Source organism: Nyctereutes procyonoides, unplaced genomic scaffold (genome assembly GCF_905146905.1).
Source record: "Nyctereutes procyonoides isolate TBG_1078 unplaced genomic scaffold, NYPRO_anot_genome, whole genome shotgun sequence".
In the NCBI taxonomy this organism is placed as follows: Eukaryota; Metazoa; Chordata; class Mammalia; order Carnivora; family Canidae; genus Nyctereutes; species Nyctereutes procyonoides.
The window spans coordinates 23,571,395-23,593,756 of record NW_026575128.1 but is presented as its reverse complement, the minus strand read 5'-3'; the positions used below and the strand labels follow the sequence as shown (position 1 = coordinate 23,593,756).

The 22,362-nt window shown below is 35.2% G+C and overlaps 1 protein-coding gene across 2 annotated transcripts in view; it reads left to right on the top strand.

The window, feature by feature from the left end:
* Window positions 1–22,332, top strand: part of PPFIA2 (PTPRF interacting protein alpha 2) — a 465,700-nt gene extending 443,368 nt beyond the window's left edge. Inside the window, exons 24-31 of one of the 2 annotated variants that reach the window (XM_055341561.1) lie at window positions 497–526; window positions 2,107–2,282; window positions 6,484–6,581; window positions 12,280–12,455; window positions 13,467–13,535; window positions 16,823–16,982; window positions 18,204–18,295; window positions 20,339–22,332. In XM_055341561.1, coding sequence (XP_055197536.1) covers window positions 497–526; window positions 2,107–2,282; window positions 6,484–6,581; window positions 12,280–12,455; window positions 13,467–13,535; window positions 16,823–16,982; window positions 18,204–18,262 — 768 coding nt within the window. In that variant the 3' untranslated portion in view covers window positions 18,263–18,295; window positions 20,339–22,332. Of the gene's footprint in view, window positions 1–496; window positions 527–2,088; window positions 2,283–6,483; window positions 6,582–12,279; window positions 12,456–13,466; window positions 13,536–16,822; window positions 16,983–18,203; window positions 18,296–20,338 lie in introns of both variants that reach the window. The other variant, XM_055341560.1, reaches the window with a different exon arrangement.
* The last annotated feature ends 30 nt before the right edge of the window (window positions 22,333–22,362 follow it).

Sequence of the window (22,362 nt, the reverse complement as noted above, 5' to 3'; positions counted from 1 at the left end):
CTAAAATCTATTTGATTATCACAAAGCTTTGTTAGTAGAGGCAAACAATTACTTTTTGTACTTCATCAATTTACTTTATGTTACATTTATTTATTATATATAAATATGTGTGTATATATGTATATACGTTTATATGTACTGTATATTTGTATATATATAATCAGAAATTTTTATTGTAGTTCATTACATTTGAAAAACCACATACTTTTAAGAATTAAAAAAAGTTTGAAATGACCAGATCCAATGTATCATAAAAAGCCCATTTGTCATATGTGTGTATGTTTAGTCGGAATTAACTAGAAATTATGTGATTGACCTTAAACTGCTAAATTGATTACTGTGGGTTGAATAAGGATCCACGTGTTTATCTACTTATGTCATAATTAACATTTTCAATAACAAACAATTTTGCTTCTGCTAGAATAATTTTACTGTCTTCATTTGAGATTAATTTATGTTTATCTGCTTTATTAATCATTCCCTGCTGCTAACACAGAAAGAATCTGAGGAAGGAAGCTGGGCCCAGGTAGGAAATTCATATACTCTAAAACAGTATCATTGAGTACGCTCTGAGGATATAAAGTAAGAAACTGTAGTATATCATAATATTATAAATCTTCTACTTTGCTTAGGATCCAGCTAACATGTATATTTGAATTTGTTATGTTTAATACTATGTCTTTTTAAATCAATGATATTTTGCAAAGAAAATGAATATCATTTCATATCTGGCCTCTTTCGAAAGGGAAATTTTCTTTCTTTTATAAAAGAATGAAGTGTAACTTAAATTGCTCTGAAATCGCCCCTGAATATATATAATCAGGAGTCATTCAAGTTGGCTATAATAAGAGGTGTTAAAAAAAATAACCTTATGAAACATATACTCTAAAGTATAATGGGAAGTGTGGGCAGGCTGGGGTCAAAGGACATGTGTCCACATTGGGAGTGCAGGTCAGAAGTCACTTCCATGAACTGAGATGGCGATATGAGACAAGTATCTGTACTTTGAACAACCATGTGCATTTGCAAGTACATGCACATGTTTCTACATTTCCACACGACATAAGCCTGAAAAAATTAATGCTTGCAATTGCGCATGTGATTCAAACCTTTGACTATAAGAAAATTTTGGTAGACATTACTAGGACCTATATTTAACCATTCAGTAAATTAGAGTGGTATTTGGTTTTGATTTTGGCAGGAACTGCATCATTTTTAAGAACACATGGAAGAAATGGAGCACCTAAGACTTTCATTAGAAATACAAGTTATAATTACAATTGTGAATTTGTTGTATCATAAAGAGCTGAATAAAAGATACTGTAAAACTAGTAGATAGTAATAGTCCTTTTTAAAAATTAATCTAGAGGTGAGGGTTGATGGTTTTCATTTTGGCTGGATGAACAATGTGTGGTGGGATGAGTTCATTCACATTGTTATATTAAATAACTAGATTATTTGTCTTTGCTTTTGATCATACCCTGCTTCCTAGATACAGAGTCTATACTGACTGATTTCTAAAAGAGACTGAGTCTTTCCAATGACCTCTATGGACCACCGGCTGCGTGCTTCATTAGATAACAATAGTGTCCACACAGACTGCAGCATTCTGTCTCTCTAGCCATGTAGCTCCTTCCTCTGTTTACCAAGGTTTCTATTTTTCACACTGAGCTTTGCCATTATACCATAGGGAGGGTAGTGGTAGCACAGAAGAGAAGGAAATGGTGGAGTATTAGCTGACAGATAAAAATCAATTAGATTAAATAAACTTACCTATACAAAAGATCTTTAAGCTCAGCATTTATATTAGGCCATTAATTCCATTTTAAATTAAAATGCATATTTGTGTAGGATGTGATTTCTTCCAAGAATACAAAGTGAACACGATCACTTTCTATAAGCAGATACCATGGTACATGTACCCAGAGTTCCATTTTGTCAAATTAAATACTTAAAGGGTAAATGTTATTTCTGTTTTTTCCCCATATAGCAGAGTAATTAAATGTTAGTTATTATAATATGCAATATACTTCTATTACCATCTCATCTTGTTGGCTAAGAAACTTGACTGCTATAAAACAATTCTAGTGTCCGGTTTTTCTACAGACTCTGGCTTACGGAGATATGAACCACGAGTGGATTGGAAATGAATGGCTTCCCAGCCTGGGGTTACCTCAATACAGAAGTTATTTTATGGAATGCTTGGTAGATGCAAGAATGTTAGATCACTTAACAAAAAAAGATCTCCGTGTCCATTTAAAAATGGTGGATAGTTTCCATCGGTAGGTTTTTGTTTTTTTTTTTTTTCTATCAGTAATTAAAGTGAAACAATAAATAATGTGTATATTACTAGAACAAAAAGAGATGCCTAGGAAATAGAGAATTGTGCTATTGGAAACATCTGTGGACATACACTTGGCAAATATTTTCATGCAGCAAATTGCAGGGCCTACTTAGCGTAGAGCTGTTACACATTACGAGCTCAGAGTTTCCATAACTACACATGTATATAATTCTCATGCAGTGTAAATCTTTTTATTTTTCTGTATCTTTGGGAAATTCCATGTTTGTGATTTGTATCTGTGTATGTTTTTATGTTAGGATATTATTTATTGAAAATAAAATTAGGTCAGTTTCAAGTCTCTACAGTTACTCTCTAAAAAGTTACTCTAAAAATGGTTACAAATTGTATAACGTAGATACTAGAAAAAAATGTGAGAAGGAATTCTTCTGCAAAGAAAATGCCTTTGTTTTCATATAAATCTTTTAGTATTTTAGCTTATTCATGCATTAATTTTCAGAAAAAAGTACTGAATGGATTTGTGAAGCAGCTATAAGGACACAAGAATAAAATGCAACCTCTTTTTTCAAGTTGTTTACCATCTAGGGGGTACAGAAGCTTGTTGTAATACTATGTCATAAATGTCACACTGATATCTTCCTAGGTTATGTGAGAAATGGTCAGTTGGATTATGATTCTTTTTTTGTTTGTTTCGAGTTTTTATTTAAATTCTACTTAGTTAACACTCAGGAGAATTTAGTGATTCATCACTTATATACAACACCCAGTGCTCATCACAGCAAGTACCTTCCTTCATACCTATCACTCATTTACCCCACTCCCCTGCTCACTTCCCCCGCCTCTAGCAACCCTCAGTTTGTTCTCTATAGTTAACAGTCTGTTTTATGGTTTTATATATAGTTTATTATGATGATAATAAATATAAATCTAGATGGTTTTGGCTTGCAAAACTCTATTTGTTCACATCCTGTCCAACACTTGATTAGCTAGTGAAATGAAAATGGTGTAAAAAATCAGATATGTTGATGACAAAAGTTATGATGAAGACACAATAATTGGAAATCTTCGATTAAACTTATGGAAATGTTTTGAATCTTAATACAGTCGATGACACTGTTGGATTAAATTTAGTAGAAGTAAAGATGATACAGTCTTTAAAAACTATTAAAATGCTGGATGGGGAATCTATGATTTAAAACTAATCTAGATTAAGTGAAAACGATATGATTTATACTTGGCACAAAAATCTCAGTTTTGATTAATGGCCTCACAGGCCATTTTTAGATTGTGGTTATTGGCAGGTACAATAGAAGCTCTGCTATATGCTGAGGTGACAATAAGAAACTGTGTAATTTATGGTCATTAAATTGTTATTAATAAAATAGTAAGAGCCTGGTGGAAAAGTTGAATTAATTTTAAAAATTTATTTTATTTATTTTGAGAGAGAGAGCAAGTAAGCACCTGTGCAAGCTGGGAAGAGGGACCCAGGGAAAGGGAGAGAGAGAATCTTAAGCAGGCTTGACTCCCAGCATGGAGCAGGATGTGGGGCTCGATCCCATGACCCTAAGACCATGACCCTAGCTGAAACCAAGAGTCAGATGCCCAACTAACTGAGCTACCCAGGCACCCTGAAAAGTTGAATAAATTAAAGACATTTAGCTTGGATAAGGGTAGACTTAAGATATTTTCCTATCGTTTGATATTATTACATGATGGAAGAATAATATTTGCTCTGTTGAACATGTGCTTTTCTGGTTCAGATAAATGCAGATAGTAGGGTGAAGGATTTCTGTTCAATATAAGGAACGGCTTTGTATGACTCTCAGTTACCCTATAGTATACAGATTGTTAGTGAGTTCCCTGTCCCTGAACTCAAATCTTGTGTGGTTGTATTAGATATTCAAATATTAGAATCTTTGATGACATATTTGTGCCTGTTTCCCATTCTTCACTAAACTGAGTTTTAATTGCTTTATATATACTTATGTTTATATATTATTCATATGTATACTTTTAATTATGGTAAAAATGATTATTATAATGACTCAGTTTTGTTTTGTTTTGTTTAATAAGAATTCCTGAAACAGGGGGTGCTTTGGGTTCTGGGAAATACACAAGCTTCATCTTTATGCTCTTCTTGGTTCTGACTTAAAGCAGGTACTACTGACTTGCAGAGTGCATCCCACTGTCTTTATGACCCAGTTTTCCATCTGACAGACAGTGATGTAACGTAATATATATCCTCCTTACAGTACGATTTCATATGACCTATAAAACTTGACAGAAGCCATTGGTTGAGCCTCCAGCTGCCTAATGTCTATGACTATTATTACATCAGTATTATCTGGTTTTTCCGCTAAATTAGTTTGCCAAGGTGCCATAGCAAAATACCACAGATTGGATGGCATCAACAACAAAAATTGATTTTCTCACAGTTCTGGAGGCTAAAAGTCCACAATCAAGGTGTCAGCATGATCGGTTTCTTCTTGGCTTGCAGATGGCTGCCTTCTTATTGTGTCCTTACGTCATCTTTCTTCTGTGTGTGTGCTTTCCCCGTTTCTCTGAATGTCCAAATCTCCTCTTCTCTTTCTTTTAAAAAAAATTATTTAAGTAATTTTTACACTGAACATGGGGCTCAAACTCAACCCCCAAGGTCAAGGGTCACACACTACTCTGAGTCCGCCAGACACCCCCCAAATTTCCTCTTCTCATGAGGACACCGACCAGTGAGACTGGAATAATACCCACCCTAAGGGCTATATTTTAATTTAGCTATCTTTTATTTATTTTTATTTTTTTTAATTTAGTTATCTTTAAAAAAAACACTATCTTCAAATATAGTCATATTCTGAAATACTGAGGGTCAAGGCTTCAATATTTGAATTTGAGGGAATATAATTGAGCCCATGAACTTGGATTTGTTTTCCGATTTCCTCTGATTCTGAAATATGTTAACTCAGCATTGTTCTTACTAAAAGGCAAAGCTTAGAAATGCATTCAGTTCTTGGGTGTCACCTGGCCAGTGTGTATGTCTAAACTTGCGTGTGTTTCTAAACAAGAAATCACGAATGACAATGCTCTTTACTCTTGAAGCCTAGAAATTCTTTTTTTTCCTATTACACTCTTTCACATCCTTTCTGTCTAATATCACCAAGTCTTCTTGTTTCTTCCCTCTGAACATCTCTGGTTTCTGGATTTTCTTTCTATGCTCATGGCAGTTGTTCATTTGTGCCCTTTATTTTTGCGGCATTGACCCCTTCATTGATTCCCCTAACCCTAGCTTCACCTAGTCTCCCTATCTCCGATTTTGCTGCCAGGTTAGTCTTCTTACATCAAAACCTCTTATGATCAATCCTTTCCCCTGTGAAAACCATCCAAATAGTTCTCTAAAGCCTGGATGTATTCCAAGCTTACACTGAATGCAAGCTTTCCTGAATGTTACCCCATTCTCCATATGTAATCCTATTCCTCCTTCCTGGCGTGGATTTCCAACTCTGTATAGTATGTCTCACTATCACCACACATTTAAAATTTCATTGGCAACCCTGTGTTCATGGTGCTACCTTTTCTTTAACAACCCTTTCTCTGCTACTTGACCTTTAAGGATCAATCAGTTTTCTACTCTTCCACAATATCCTTTCACTCAGAATTTCGTATCTGCTGATTTCTTTCACATACTCTGTATCACTGAGGGGTGGTGGCTCTTCATGTTGATAATGCGGTTCTCTATCTTGTTTTAACTTATTAATGTTTTATATTATTTTTCTCATCAGCTTCAGAAGAAAGCATTCATTTTTTAAAATAAATTCCTTCCTTTCATCATAACAGTGACTTTATTTTATTTTTTTCCAAATGACTAAAATGTTCATCTGTCTGCAAATAATGTCAAAATAGCCTGATGGAAGACAAAGACATATGGGTGAACAACATAACCCATGGTTATTTCCAAGACTGTGGTTTTCTTATTTTGAAATTAATATTTTTACCCTTTAGAAACATTGTGTGCTTCAAAGAACTGTAGTTTATTTCCCACCAGCACTAAAAGATTTAATTACAAATGTAATTTATTATTTCTTTGCTCTAAGAAGTGGTGCATAGTGTTGACTATGCTTAATAAAAGAACATTCATTATCTGCTGAGTAAATACAATGTCTTTTCTTCTTATTTAAAAAAAATGACAGAACAAGTTTACAATATGGAATTATGTGCTTAAAGAGGTTGAATTATGACAGAAAAGAACTAGAAAGAAGACGAGAAGCAAGCCAACATGAAATAAAAGGTAATATGTCTTTCTTTCATATCAAATGCCTTTTGTTCTGGGTTTTTAGCTTTCACTTTTATGAACCCCAAATGCTCTGTGTGTTACAATGGTCACTAGGTAGCATAACTATTTATGCCACTATTTAGAATAGTGTCATTTGTTTCTCTTCCATTGCTTTTATGATTAAAACATAAAAAGGATATCATCACTTTGTAAGGTGAATATCCCATCTAGGACATAATCTTGATTTTTTTAAAAATTGAGATTTATTCCTCTGAACCTATTAATTATACATTCTGTTTGTCCTAAAGATGCCTCCATGTAGATATTTTTGTTAAACTTTTAATAGAACAGTCTCCTCTATGATTCAGAGAAACATGGTATCTAACTTATTTGTAGCAGTTCACTTTAATTTATATCATTTGAATTTTATTTCAGTGTTTACAAATTTTATTTTTGTAGTATAGTTATAGAAATTATATAGAGATTTTACATAGAGATTTCACCGCAATAAGTGAGATTAATCCATTAATAATTTCAGCTATAATTATTAAGTCAAAGAAATGATTTAGAGGCATTGCTAATTGGACAACTATTGTGTGTCCAAAAATGTTTGATTTGAATAAGAGAAGACACTCTTACGGATTAGAAAAGTATGGTTATTTAATAATTAAGCCTCTAAATGTTGAGAAGTACCTTAATACACAGGGGAAAGAATTGTTTAAAAGAACGTGTTAGATCATATACTTATTAGACACTACTTTGCTTTTATTATTGTTGTTGACAGAAAATTTAATTGTTAGGTATAACTATCTATGGGTCTTTTTCAGTAAAAGTCATCAGTCCACTTATGTCCATTTATATTTTTTTAAGGAAAAAATTCTCATTAGAACCACATTTTTTTGTGGAAGCTTTTGGATACAAGCAATGTTTCCATTTACTGTTACCCAGGAGTTGATATGTGGAAGCATTTCATCAAATTCAATAGGTGTTTGTACATTAATTGTTCACAGTTAGGCATGAGTCTCTGTTTTCATCTTCACTTCTTTGGGGCTCACTTTAGATATGAAAATAGTATGTATGGCATTTTACATTACCCTTCCCTTCCTATTCAAGTTTAGTGCTGTTTTATTCTTTAGTATTATCTTAAAGTTCTATCATTTTCGTTTGTGATAAACAATGTCAGAAATTACTTTTATCTTTGGCAGTTTGGGGACAGCACATTAGTTCTAGTAGAATGGGCTTGAATGCATGTGAAGGCGATTGGTTAATATATTTTTCCATATATGGTTCATTGGAAAGTAGATCGTCACACAATAGATTTCTTGTAACAGTTCATTTGACTCATTACTTAGGAGCAAGAAAGTGTTTTTCCATTATCAAAATTGAGTTGTTTGATTTCACTTTACTTTGGGGCCCCAGGAAATTGCATGTTGTTTTCAGTACATTGTCATTCAGTTGAATTGAAATTTGGGAACTAATTGATCAAAGAAAGACCCTAGAAAGGAGTCTGTGCTTGACCGAACAAAAGATGTTTTAGCATACAAATTGATTTTACCCATGGGATACCACTTTCTAGTTTTCTTTCTGAAGTATTTTTTCCAATTAGATTTTATTATGTTTGGTCTCACCACATGGAATGCTTCATATATAAGGTAGATGTAAAAGAGAAGGAGAAATGACTCATTTGGCCCTACACCAGATATTATATTAGTATTTGGCAGTTGCTGGTTGGAGCATAGCCCTGAGAAAAACTGTTGTGATTCACTATGATTATACACAGACAGCTCCATATGATAGGTGACTGAGTGAGGTCATAAATAGCCCCTATTTCCTGTAACTGATCCAATGACATTTGCAGGAATAACTCTTGATGCTGACGAGGGGTCTCTGTTATTATCTGAAGTGTTAATTAACCTTGACCTTAATAAACAGCTTTCTGAAGTGAGGGGACTGTGTGAACATCAAGGATGTACTAAACATTTAATTTGTTGCTAGGAAACAGTCAACACTGATATCTAGCCATTTACTGTTGAGGTCAAGAGGATCCTTATGGAGCTTTAAAGTCAGGCAATAAATTTTGCTTGAAAACAAATTTATAGAAAGGGATCTGATTTACAAGATGAAAAAAAAGGTATGTTGCTGTTCTGAAGGAATACAGTTTAGATTAGTGCCTTATTTACCTTCACCCTATAAGTAAATGGATTAGTTTCTATTTATTATTTTATAAATAATAAAAGAGGACTCTTAACCACAGGAATTTTTAATGAAGATATATTCAGAAATATGATAAATACAAATTTCTTAAACTATCAGCATATAAACCCATTTCTAGAAAAGAACAAAGACTTCTTATTTACAGATCCACTTGATGCAAAGAAAACTGGACAGTTTTGTTATCTTTTGAGGAAACTATTGTCACATTAGTTTTAAAAAATGTTGTACTTAGTGAAAGCAATTGGAGAACTGATGCTGTCACCATACACACCTGCCCAACTCTTGAAGTGTAAGTTTAGTGCAACCAATAGTTAGAACTAATCAGTTGTGATCATCAGTTGAACAAAGTAATCAAAATATGATACTAACCAACTTATATCCCATTTACTGAGATTTAACACTTCAATAGAACAAGCTAGTGAAAACTCAGATGAAAATATACACTTTAGGAATGACCCGGGAGACCCAGTGAATATATATACTGTAAAATTTCTCTATGTAGTAAAGATCATTGAGAAAGTCTTTTGTTTTGTTGAAGACATGGGGGGAGAAAGACCCATTAAGTGTGAGGGAGACAATAATTGTCCTATTCCCTGAAGAAATTCCTTCTCCTTTGACTGGAGCCAGAAATGGTAATAAGACTGTGGGAAGTGGGCATTATGAGTCTTTCTTCACATGTTCCTCATTAACTAAAAAATATACATAAGGATTAGAAAAGAGAAATAGAAAACCCAGGTAATCTCATGATATGCCATATAATTCAAATTAACATGTGAACTTAGTAGGGTAGGGTCTGTATATAAAAATTAAATATGGCTAAAAAAAAAATGAACTACCAAACTGAAGAAAAACATGGAGGGACCTTAAATGCATACTACTAACTGAAATAAAAGTACTATATGATTACATTGCAAAAAACATAGCATGTGATTCCAACTATATGACATTCTGAAAGGGGTAAAACTATGGACACAGGAAAAAGATCAGTGGTTCCCTACAGTTAGTGAAGAGGGAGGGGTGAATAAATGTTGCACAGGGGATTTTTAGGACAGTGAAACTATTCTGTATGATACTGTAATGATGAGTACATGTCATTATACATTTGCCCAAACCTGTACAACCACCAAGAGTGAACCCTCATGTTAACCAAGGACTCAATGCAGATTTGTCTGTTGTAACAAATATAGCACTATGGTGAAGGATTTTATAGTCAGGGAAGCTGAGCACCTATGGGGGCAGGAGGTATATGGCAACACTACTTCTGCTCAATATTGCTATAAACTTAAAAATACTCTTTAAAAATAAAGGCTACTTTAAAATTTCAATAGAAAAAGCTACTGTATTTCCCAAAGCATTCTTTATACTTTGTCTGGAAAACAACAGAAATGTATTGTCTCACAGTTCTGGAGGCTAGATTAAGGTGTAAACAGGGTTGCCTCCTTCTCAGGGCTGTGAGGAAGAATGAGTTCCATGCCTCTCCCCTACTTTCTGGTGGCCTTCTGTCAATCGTCATGTTCCGTGACTTTTAGACACATTGCCCAGATCTCTGCCTTGATTTTCATGTTGCTTTCCTCATATGCATATGTTATTTCCAAATTCCCCTTTTTAGAAGGAAATCATCATACTGGATTGGGGGCCCACCCTAATAATCTTATTTTGACTAGATTACTTCACTAAAGAACCTACCTCTAAGGTTACATTCTGAGGTAGTGGGGATTAGGACTTTAATTAGGACACAATTCAACCCATAACAACAACAAATTTACCAGAATGGCCCAAAAATAAGCAAATAAAACAAAAACATATGAAAAATACAAAGTATTGGTAAAGATGCAGATTTTTATCCATTGCTTGTGGGGGTTTAAACTGTGAGAGTGGAATTTACTTAGCATCTATATTATGGATATTCAAAGCAGCACTCTCCTTAATAACCCACAATGGAATCTGGCCAAATGTCCATCACCAGTAGAATGGATCAATTGTGGCATAATCATACAATGGGGTACTAAATAATGGAAATAAACAAGGTACTTCTGTTTTCCATAGCACGGATGAATCCCACATTGAGTGAAAGACACAGACACAGAAGTAGTTTTGTACAACTTCTTTGATAACAGCTAAGGAAAGCAAAACTAAAAAGCAAAACTAACCTATGCTAAGAATAGTTAATATATTGGTAACTATTGACATGAGGACAGGGACTGAGAACATGACAGGAGAGGTCTCTATGGGGCCGAAGTATCACTTTATTGCTTTGATGGTATATACAAACCTAGCTTGACTATAAGTGAATGCATGAGGACAAATTAGTAATGCTTTTGGAAAACTTAAACAATATATAAACACTCTCTGTCCCCCCCCCCAAAAAAAACCCTCGAATATTACCCTGATTTTTATAGACTTTTATAACATAAATGGAGGAGGATGAGGGAAGATAAACTTAGTTAAGGTTAAGAATATTTCCCAAAGTATTCTTTATATTTTTTTTGGAAAAGCTATACATTTCATTCATATAGAAAAAAAAATTAACAGGAAAACTTAACTTTTACTGCTCTAGTAAATTATGGGTTTCATTTCCCTTTATACAGGATTAGGAAAAAAACGTTTTCACTTTTTTACATTCCCTTTTAAGTTCCTTAACATTCTTTCTTTTCTGTGAAACACTCTGGTTCTTCTAGTTATTATACTGGTTTTTATGGAGAATGCTATCAACTCATAAGAAGAAATGGGAACAAATCGAAGATGAAATAATACTTTGGTATATTTTGGTCTAAGGAAAGGCATACATGACATTTTTCTCTAAAGATTTTAGTTTGAGAAAATAAAATCCAAAGCGTTTTATCCCTCAATAAAATGCTACTTCTCAACCTAAAGGGAAAACAACTTGTGACTTGACTGAGTGCTGATTTTTGCATGAGTATGTGATTGAAAAATAATGAATTTCAAGGTAGTGGGGTAAGTAGCAAACTATGGAATCCCTCTTCTAGCTTACTGTTCTGTTCTTTGATTTATGCTTCAGGTAAAAAAAAAATATCTCTTCTATATTCAATATTTAAGTAGTGGTTAAAAAGCCATGATGAAGAACCATATTAACCTCTCATCTTGCTCTCTTTACTGAAGAGCTATGTATCAAGACACAAATAAGAAATGTCCCCCATCTGGTGATAAAAACACTGAATTTTGGACAGACCCCAAGAGCTCTAAAATGAAAACAGGAAACACTTTGAGACACTGCGTTCTGTGTGATAGAAGTGCTCTTCAGCGATAACAAACATTCTTCAAAGGACAACTTTTTTTTTTTTTCCCTAGGCCAAAAGTAGCATAGGTTAGTTACAAGAATGGTGAAGACATGCAACCCAAGGGGGCTGGGAGCATCAGGGACTGAATAAAGAGATAGGCATAAATGCTACTTGGCCAGACACCTGTGGCTCATTGAAGCCAGCAGGTTTGTTTGTGATGCGAAATACTGCAGCCTAAAATGATGCACCTCTTTCCCTAGATGTGTTGGTGTGGAGCAATGATCGAGTTATTCGCTGGATACAAGCAATTGGACTTCGAGAATATGCAAATAATATTCTTGAAAGTGGTGTGCATGGCTCACTTATCGCCCTGGATGAGAACTTTGACTACAGCAGCTTAGCTTTATTACTACAGATTCCAACACAGAACACCCAGGCAAGCCCCTTTATGCCGTAATTGCGCTGTGTCCTAGTTTATATGACAATAAACTAAACTTTTAGGGAAAAAAAGTAAAAGTTGGCTGCGTATTCATGATGCCTAATGAGAGTTAGCTCAGCTCAGACTTTGAAATAGGTCAGTGGGGCTTTAATTTCAAGCTTACTGGATTTCTAGCCAAAACAAAATCATAAAATTAAGCAGAAAAAGGGATTTAGGGGTTATGTAGTCCAACCTGAATGCCAGATTTCCCAAAACAATATCCCTGGCAGATGGCTTTCAGTCTCTGCCTCTCTGAGAGGCGTTCATTCCTATTCACATGTCTGAATTAGACAGACACTTAGCAGTGACTGTGCCACTGATTCCCCAACCTGAGTAATTATTTGAAGTCTCCAGAGTTCCTTCAAAAATGTAAAATAAAGCCTGCGACTTCATCACAGGCCTAAGAAATCAGATATCCAGAGATACGGTATAGGAATCCCAATTTTCTAAAGTTTCCCCCAAATTGATGAGCACTGGGTGTTATTCTATATGTTGGCAAATTGAACACCAATAAAAAATAAATTTATTTAAAAAAAAGTTTCCCCTAAATAATGATCACTGGCCAGGTTTGAGAATAGACATGATAAATATCACACAGAAACGTGATAAATATCAAACATAAACATGATAAAAAAAATTGGCAGCCTGGACTTTTTATTTTGTTTTTATGTATTGCCAAGCTTATATGAAATATTCAGTTGGATGAATATTTTCAGTTAGGTCCCTGGCCCTTGACCTCCGACATCTCTGAGAGGCTCTCTCTCCGCTGTCCAGAGACTAAATACAGAACATTGCCCTGCCTTGTATTTAAATCTAAAAGTTACAATGACTTATAGATATGAGGTCTAAAACTTTAAGCCCCCATAAATGAAACAGGATGGGTAATGTTGACTCAGATGAATATAATCTCTGTGATTTTGAAAATAAGATGTGACTTCAGCAACGGTAACTGTACTTTGACGTTAACAGGCAAGGCAGATTCTTGAAAGGGAGTACAACAACCTCCTGGCTCTGGGAACTGAGCGGCGGCTGGACGAAGTAAGTCCTTCTGTGTCATTGGCAAGGGATCTAAGACAGTCCAACTCTAAGGCTCTCAAGGGATAGTGCTCAAAGTTCATCAGATGCTTGGTGCTGGAGGGAATCTAGAATTTTCCCCAGTATTGTTCTTACATATTGAATTGTATTACTCATTTGATTTGAGAAGCACCTTTATGAATTCATAAGTATTAACATGTCAGCAGTTAGAAACACTAAGAAGTAATTCAGAAAAAAAAAAACAGGCTTTTATGAGCTGTGACTGCAAAATGATGTTGAGTGACATTTAAAACAAACAAAAAAAAAAGCAGGGATAACAGTCATCCTGATAAATTCAGCTTTTTATTAAGGAATGTGCTTATTTCTTAAATATTGGTAGGTCTTCGCAGGAAATTTTAGGATATTAAAATGAAGAGAAAACTTGCTTTCAGTAAATGAGAAGCTTTTCCTTATCTCAGATAGCAATATTGAGTCTTCCTTAAGAACATAGGAAAAACACGCTGAGTGATAGGATCTGAAAGCTATGTGGAATGTAAGAATCCCGAACATAATATATGCATGTTTAAATTATTTGGAAAATAATAAGCAGGTAAGTAGCCTCCTGAGAGGAAGGAAACACAAGGGATGTTGGCAAACTCTGTGCATTGGTAGACGCTGTGGGCTTTCATAGTCCTTCTGAGTTTGTTACTGGGTCTTTCTAGAAGAAGTAGAAAGCAAACCTGTGTATGAAGGGGAAAATGCAGAGATGCATAATTCTGTGTTGCAAAATCCAGGTGTTTCTTAGCTAAAGAAAAGCTGATTAAAATAATTTTGTGAATGAACCCAGCAAATCCTAAAATGGGCAATTATTCCGCATACAAATGAGTTGGGGAGATGCAAGCTTTCCTTTGCAGAGGAGGTTATAGACAGGCTAGCTTTATAGTCTTGACCTCAGTTAACTTCCTATAAATCCTTACTCCTGTCCAACCAGGATCTAGTGATTAATATTTTTAAAACCCAGTTAATATTTAAGTGATTTTAATTTTATAAATTGTTTGATAATATTTTTTAGTCCTTATTCTTAATTGTCGAATCAAAAAGACAGTCTACATAAACCCTACATACTTCTGAATACAATTATTCTCCTTGCTTAAAAGTTGCAAAAGGAATTTTAATAAGAGCTATTAAAGATCTGTCCTATTGCTATATTTTAAAATGTGGATTGACCCCAAGGAGCCAGGCAGAGACATAAGCCTATACGAGGTGGTGTTGCTTTCTGAAAGTAATAAATAAGCAGAAAGGTCTAAATGGAATGTGCCTATCTGCCTTTAAAATATGCTGAATCTTTTTCTTATTGTTAAAAGCATGGCTTTTAACACTCAAACTCTAGTCTCAGGACGCCTGGGTGGCTCAGTGGTTGAGCACCTGCCTTTGGCTCAGGGAGTGATCACGGGGTCCTGGGATCGAGTCCCACATCAGGCTCCCTGCAGGGAGCCTGCTTCTCCCTCTGCCTGTGTCTCTGCCTCTCTGTGCCTCTCATGAATAAATAAATAAAAACAAACAAGAAAACTCTATAGACTCTTTTGTCCTAGTTGTTTGTTTTGGGGATTTTTTTTGTGTGTGCATTTTTATTTTTTGAGTGTGAGCAAAAATAACTAAACAACTTACCCAGAACCAGAGTATACTTGTTTCTGGGGCTGATTACATTCAGATTCCACTAAAAGAATTTGAGAAGTGCTCATGTGCTTCTATAGCCTTTGACGACAATTAAGTGGGTATCTTTTAACCTCAGGTCATGGAAACTTTCTCTAATGTTGTCGCTTGTAGGTCCCATTAGCTTTCTGCAGTAACGCTATGTTAAAATAGCAGCAGGAATCATTATTTAAATCCTCAAGTTGCATATTTTTGAGTCCTTAACCCATCCATTATAGGAGTTGTATATCCCTACAATGTAATGTGATGTTTTGTAAAACTGAACAATATTTATCTTTCTGCAGCAGCTCTTTCAAAATTCAAGAAATCAGAGAGGGCACAACTGTGAAATTCTGCTTCTTTTCTTTATTTATAAACATTTGGAGGCCTAGGACCATGCAGAACCTGGCATCTGAGAAAAGGAATAGCAGATGTCTCTTAAACTGTAAAAACTGTAAAAAACTGTAATCTAAACAAAATGTAGATTTGGATAATAACAATTCGCGTAGAACAGTGGATATATGTATAAATCATTTCACAAATAATTTTATTTTTCCAAAATGACTCTGAAATGTCAATGAAATTAGCAGACTATGGTGAAGAATCCCTTACAGTTTTACTCATTTCTAGCAACGATACTTTGAGCTAAATATCGATCTCAACGTGAAGTCCTGAGCTAGTAGCGTCAGTCCCACCTACTGGGCTGTAACTTTAGGGGATAGAGAGCTGTTCCCTAAGTGAGAGACTTAATCATGTAAGAAGATAAGTTCTATGCAGAATGATTAATATTTTCCTTAGAAATCAGCACAAATAATGATTTGTTTAATACAGAACAATACTAGTTAAATACTAGATTACATATCACTCCTTATGAATTTAGAGGAAGATCATTGCATCTGAGCAGATACTTTGCGTGCACACAGGGCGGAGAGCACATCATGATATAATAAATCAGCAACCGGCATTACATTTGTAAAAGAGCAACGAGAATTATGTTATACGTTTAGTGGCATCTGAGGAGCACGCATATTCTTAACAGGATGGTTTCCTGGGCTGCACAGGTTTTTCAATAAATTACAAGTTAGTTCAGTATCAGCTGAAATCTAACAAATAACAAATTCAGAGTTTCTTCCACAGACTATAGGCTATGCTATCTCTTATGATCCAGGCTATATAAAATATAGCTTTTCCCTTTCTCTCGTTTACGTAAAAATAAAATTCAGGAAATAGTTGCTCAAGTTTGTGAGTCAAATGCAGTTTGCTCAACACTTCATCCCATACAGTGAAATCAGTTGGCTTGAAGGGTAACAAAGAATAGCTAATATTCTTGTCAGAGAAATTTTGGGGGTTTTACTTTAAGTTTTCAAAACTCTTTACCTCTGTTGATAGCAAACGTTCGAAGTCACAGTGACATTTTAATGAAGACATATCCGTTGCAGATCCCCTGTGCTATCGTTTTGGCATCAGTAGAACTCTCAAAGCATAATATATTCCATATGTATGCTTTACAGAAAGGATATAAACAATCAACAGTACATGTATCTAAGCAGTTTTAAGTACCTGTTGTTATCACATCAAATTATATATATTTTTTTCAAATTATATTTCTGTCTTGGCAGAGTGATGACAAGAATTTCAGGCGGGGATCAACGTGGAGAAGACAGTTTCCTCCCCGTGAAGTACACGGAATCAGCATGATGCCTGGGTCCTCAGAAACATTACCGGCTGGATTCAGGTTAACCACGACATCTGGGCAGTCGAGGAAAATGACAACGGATGGTATAGTAGTTTTGCATTTCTGCTCATAAAGTAAAAAAATTAAAAAAAAAACTGTTTAGCAAATGCTAGTATCATTCTCTGACCTTGCATAGCTTTCTGGAATTCTTTTCTTAAGTTGGTTTGCTCTGCTTTGAAGTTTACTTTGCTTTCATCAAAACCCAGACTCTTAGAAACTGCTAATGCATGAACCCATGGCACCTCGTTCACATTTTTAAAAATAACTTATAAAATCCTAAAAAGGACAATTTTGGCTAATGTCCACATCTAGGAAGAACAATACTCATCTGCATGATTTGTGTTTCTTTACTCTTCTATTCTCAAAGTCAACAATGTGTTTCGTTAGAGGTTGGATTTGGACTAACAGTCCTTCATAAATGGAAATTAACTCCCTGGTCACCCTACGTGTCTGAATATTATGAATTTTATATTTTGTCTTAGAAATCCAGACTCATCAGATATTTTCACCTCTGACCAAGGCAGAAGGCCTTAAATAAACAAGCACAACTATGAGAAGAGAATTAAACAAACACAAAGCCACCAGTAATTTCCCAATTAGTATTATTTCCTTCTGTGGACATTAGACTTGTATTACATACGTCACAAAGGAAGACAGCCATTCTGAAGGAGAGACCACTTTGAAAAAGTAGTCCCAAAGTCATTTCTATTTGGTAGGGATTAAAAAAAAAAATTATAGCCCCCTCTCTTTATTAAGACAATTGCCTAGAATCATTATTTCTTTTCAAGGTTATAGCTATCATGGCCCGTAAGATTAGTGCCAATATAAACGTGATCTCTGACCTACATGTCTTCTAACCTGTTAATATTACAAAACATGTTACCAAAATTCATGAGGAATTTAATGTGATTAAAATAAGTGAAGAAGCTCTTCAATACTTGGAGGGAAGAAAAAAAATCCACCAGACTGAGTTCTCTAGGAGCACTCTTTGCTTCAAAAACAGAAGCACCATGGGGAGCTGCTTTTGTTACAGGCTTCATCTAAGGAGGGATACACAACAACTCGAAAGTACAGCCGAATCACCCTGGAATAAATTTTCATTAGTAACTTGGTCTAGAGGGAAGGGATATGAGTGGCTTATGTCCTAGAGAAAGGAGGTCTACTGATATGCTCAGGATCCCTTTACGCAGGGGATGATCTTTCTCATCTGAGATGTTTGTACTCAGTCATCCAAGTTCCTCTAAAGCACTTTTCTCCGTTTGCAGTTGCTTCATCAAGACTGCAGAGGTTAGACAACTCCACTGTTCGCACATACTCATGTTGACAAGCCACTCAAAGGAGGCAGCACTGACTTGCTGTGAGTAGCTTTCCTTGGCGGACAAAGAACAAACCACCCCAAAACTGAACCTATATAGAGTAGTAAATATACACGAAACGCTTTGGGATGGCCTAGCAGTCCAGAAGCGAGATAACCCCTTTGGATGGCTAGAGGGCTTCTAGAAGACGAGTCTTAATATTGTAGCTCTTGATCTAGTCTTTCCCATCACCATCTGTCTGCTCTGAATTAATGTCCCTCTGTGACAGGCCTGTCACTGTCTTATTACACCTCAGCAGGCTGCAGCCCAGACCTCTGTCCCCTACTTTTGAGTAGCATTTAATATTGACGCACATAGCATTTTACTGAGGACGGCTTGGCACTCTCAGAATAACACACTTTTAAGTGAGTATTTTCTATAGGGGAAGCTGAAGTAAGCTGAGGGTGATTCTAGTAGGTACCGAGTCAGAGAGTAGCAGAGACAGGAAGAGGAGTTAGAGGTGGTTTATTATTAAAAACAAAAGTATAACTGAAAATTTTGAACTTTCGGTATGTCATCTCACATCACTGTGATTTATTATATTTGTTGAAAACAGATATGAGTGTTAAGTATCTGGGGCTTACAGCGTAGGAACAAAATGAAATTATAAGAATGGCAAATGGGACTAAAACCTTAATATATAATCATAAGATATTAGGCATTTGTATTAAGAGAAATACTAGCTGATGGAATCTACTTCCAAGCCCATATAAAAAATGGAGTTTTACTGAAAACCAGTCATAGTAAGGCTGTGGTTTCCTTAGGTTATTCATGTCAAATGCTCATGAAACTTTTTTTTTAACCTACAACTCAGTTTTAGCACAATATTTACCACTTAGGATGAGTTAATATTTTGGAAAAATAATCTTTAGAGTCCAGTGTGTGCACAGGGATGGGGAGAGGAAACAGTTGTAAGCAGAGGAACAGCTCATCTTGTGCTGTTTATTCATTGCCTTGAACTAAAAGCTCCGTGCAATTTATTGTTGGTCTTCGGGGCCTCAAGTGGGAGCTGGTACGCTGCCTTATTTGGGTCACTCTTTGATGCTGCTGATAAAACAAAAAGCTTTCCGATAAGAGATTTAATTTCAGAATGTAAAACCTAACATTAAAAATTTAATTATGGTATACAATTTGGCATCTAATTAGGCATGATCTAAAGGATATAATGATTTGGCTAAATAAGAGGCTTTCCAAAATACTGTTTGTAATAGCTTCTACACATAACATGATAATTTCCCCAGGAACTGAATACTTCACTAATTTACAAATGACTATTTAATATGTTGAGTAGTGCTTGCTGCTTAGTTTTTGACTGATGGCTAGAATTGCTCTGTAACTATTTGCAGTCTGTATTTTGTGCATGGCATTCTGGGTCACATTTCCCAGTTTTTACCATTAAGTGGGACGAAGGTCTTTATGGACAGTAACCTAATCTCGGACAACCAATTTCTACTAGCACTTTTGTTACTAAAATAACTCAGAACATATTATTTATTGTTTCACTTGTGTCAGGAAAAGAAATTGTGAGCTTCTCCTAAGTATGTTATGGCAGGAAGGAATCAGTGATGCCACAAAACTGATCCAGATCCTGTAGAGTATGTTCTTTCTTGGCATTATGTTTTCATCACCATTAAACAGAGGTGTCTTTTCAAGAGCTCCAAAACTCTGGCTCTGGCTCTGTGAACTAGAATAAGACTCTCTTCCATGGAAGGGGTCAACTCAACCGAACTTACTGATGAGCACACTCGAAAATTTTCAAGAGGACTGCTCACATTTTCTGGGAAGACCTTTGTTTCTCTTCACTGCCATGCTTTCTCACAAACTTGAGCAGATCTCGTTATTCATTAAGTTGGCCTGCACAAAATTGGAGAGGAGCAAATGGTAATTACCTAGAGCTCTGGGTCAGCTCCCAGCCGACGTTGTGTTCACTGACTCAGGGCAGACATAGGCAGGCTGCATGGAGGAGCTGGTGCCCGCAGTGGCACAGGGGGGTCTTCCAGTCGGGGAGCTGCTGGGAGACTAACGATGTGCATTCAATATTTTAGATGTCGTCTTTTCCGTCTACTCTACCTAAAGTGCACTACCATCTCAGAAGATGAACAGTGAAAAACCTTTGTGAAGACTGAATTCTAAGGAAACAACCACAAGTAATGGTTTATTAAGCTGAAAATGTGATTTGGGGGGAGTCAGATATTAAGTTTGATTAGTTTACTACAATTGTAAGACAGTGCTTAAGTCATTTGAATAATAAGCATCATCCACATCATAAATTCTGTACAACAGATGCTTTTATGAAATGGAGCCACTTGTTTTTTCATGTTTTATTGTAATATACTAGGCATTTATGTATTACTGTGTATGTATTTCTTTTTAAATGTGTAAGTCTTATGTAAATGGATATAAATATGATTTTTAAAAAAATAAAATATATGGTTCATGGAGTCTCGAGTGCAAACATTTGACAATTCCAAGTACTGTTTGTATTTTACCATTCCACCATTTTTACAGTTTTTGAATTGTAACAGTCAAATCGATATGTTTCTCCTTCAAGTCTGTCAATACCTAAAGCTGAAAACCTGCCTCTGATCATGTAAAAAAGAATGATTTAACCTGGAACTGGAGCCAAAAATAGTCCTTTAAAGGCAATCAGGGATGTCCTATATCTTTAGAAATAGCACTGTGATGGCTCGATCTCCTTTTCAATACAAAACAGAGCTAAACTGTTTACAAGAGTCAAAAGCAATTATTTAAAAAAAATTTCTAAGGAATAAACATTATCTTCTCTTGTTACCTGTGGATCAAGAAAAAAAGAAAAAAGAAAAAACTTCTTTACTAAGAACCACATGTTCATCAGATACCTTGAACCGCCAGCCAGCACTGTTCAGTGCATGTCAACCACTGCAGAGTCTGAGGCTCATTTCCATTGAAAAAACAACAATGACAACAACAACAAAAAAACCCAACAAAACTCAGAAACCTTTCCCTTTTGTCAATGTAACAGGGCATTAGCCAGACTCATGTCTAATGTTATAAGCTTCTAGCCAAGATGGCCTTGCTGCGACTTCCCTGAAGTCAGTCTTATCAGAGGAAATAAATGAAAGACAGGATGATTAACATATATAGTGTATAAAAGTATAGAAGAGTAATCTCTTCCCTGTGGCTTTATTTGGTGGTGTTACTGTTGTTTATTCTTTGTTTATATGGGAAATTTCAAAGTAAAACCTATTTAATAATACCATTTATCTAACTGCTGATTTTCTGCTGCTTGATCTTATGAAGCGCAAGACCTGTCATTAGTAATTTCCTTTTTGTATTTAATTTGCTATGTTTGCACGTACATTACATTTGTTTTGATGTCTATTTTTGTTTAACAGATTCAGTCAAAAGGTAATGGTAACAGAAACCCTCTCCATTGTCAATAAAAAAAAATACTTCCAGTTCTCTGTTTAATCTTTGTTTTCTAGTCACATATGTTTAACAACTCACTTAGACCATAATGCAAATTGTCCTTTTAGTGACTCAGTCTAGTATTTAGCATCAAAAGTGAGTCTGCCACAAGAGGGAGCACTAAACTTGCTTATGGAGGTGATTTTAAATGTTCTAGAAATGTTGCCTGAGCAGAAAACAATGGGAAAGAGCTTTCTAAGCTCCTCTGGTCATGGGGATCTTGACTTAAGGAAATGAAATGTAATATAGAAACTATGATACTATAACAACAAACTAGATTTGTATCTACTCTCAATACCTGACTTAATTGCATAATCAGTTTCTCCTCTTTAGAGATCATCTGGTAAGAAATATGAAATAATTTATAATAGACTCTCCTGTATCGAAGTAAAAAGATCAACCAGTTCCCTCAAAAAAGCATAAAATACTCTTCAATGATAATTCTTCCAGCATCTAAAGTCCATTTAATGAGTTAAGCACAGAATCTCAATATTTTTCCTTCTGACCATCTATCGACTTTATACATTTTCACATTTGTAATGATGAGAGACTTCTCAAATACAATCTTATGTAAATAAAAATGCTCCTTAAATGTAAAGTGGGTCTAATTTGCATATATTCA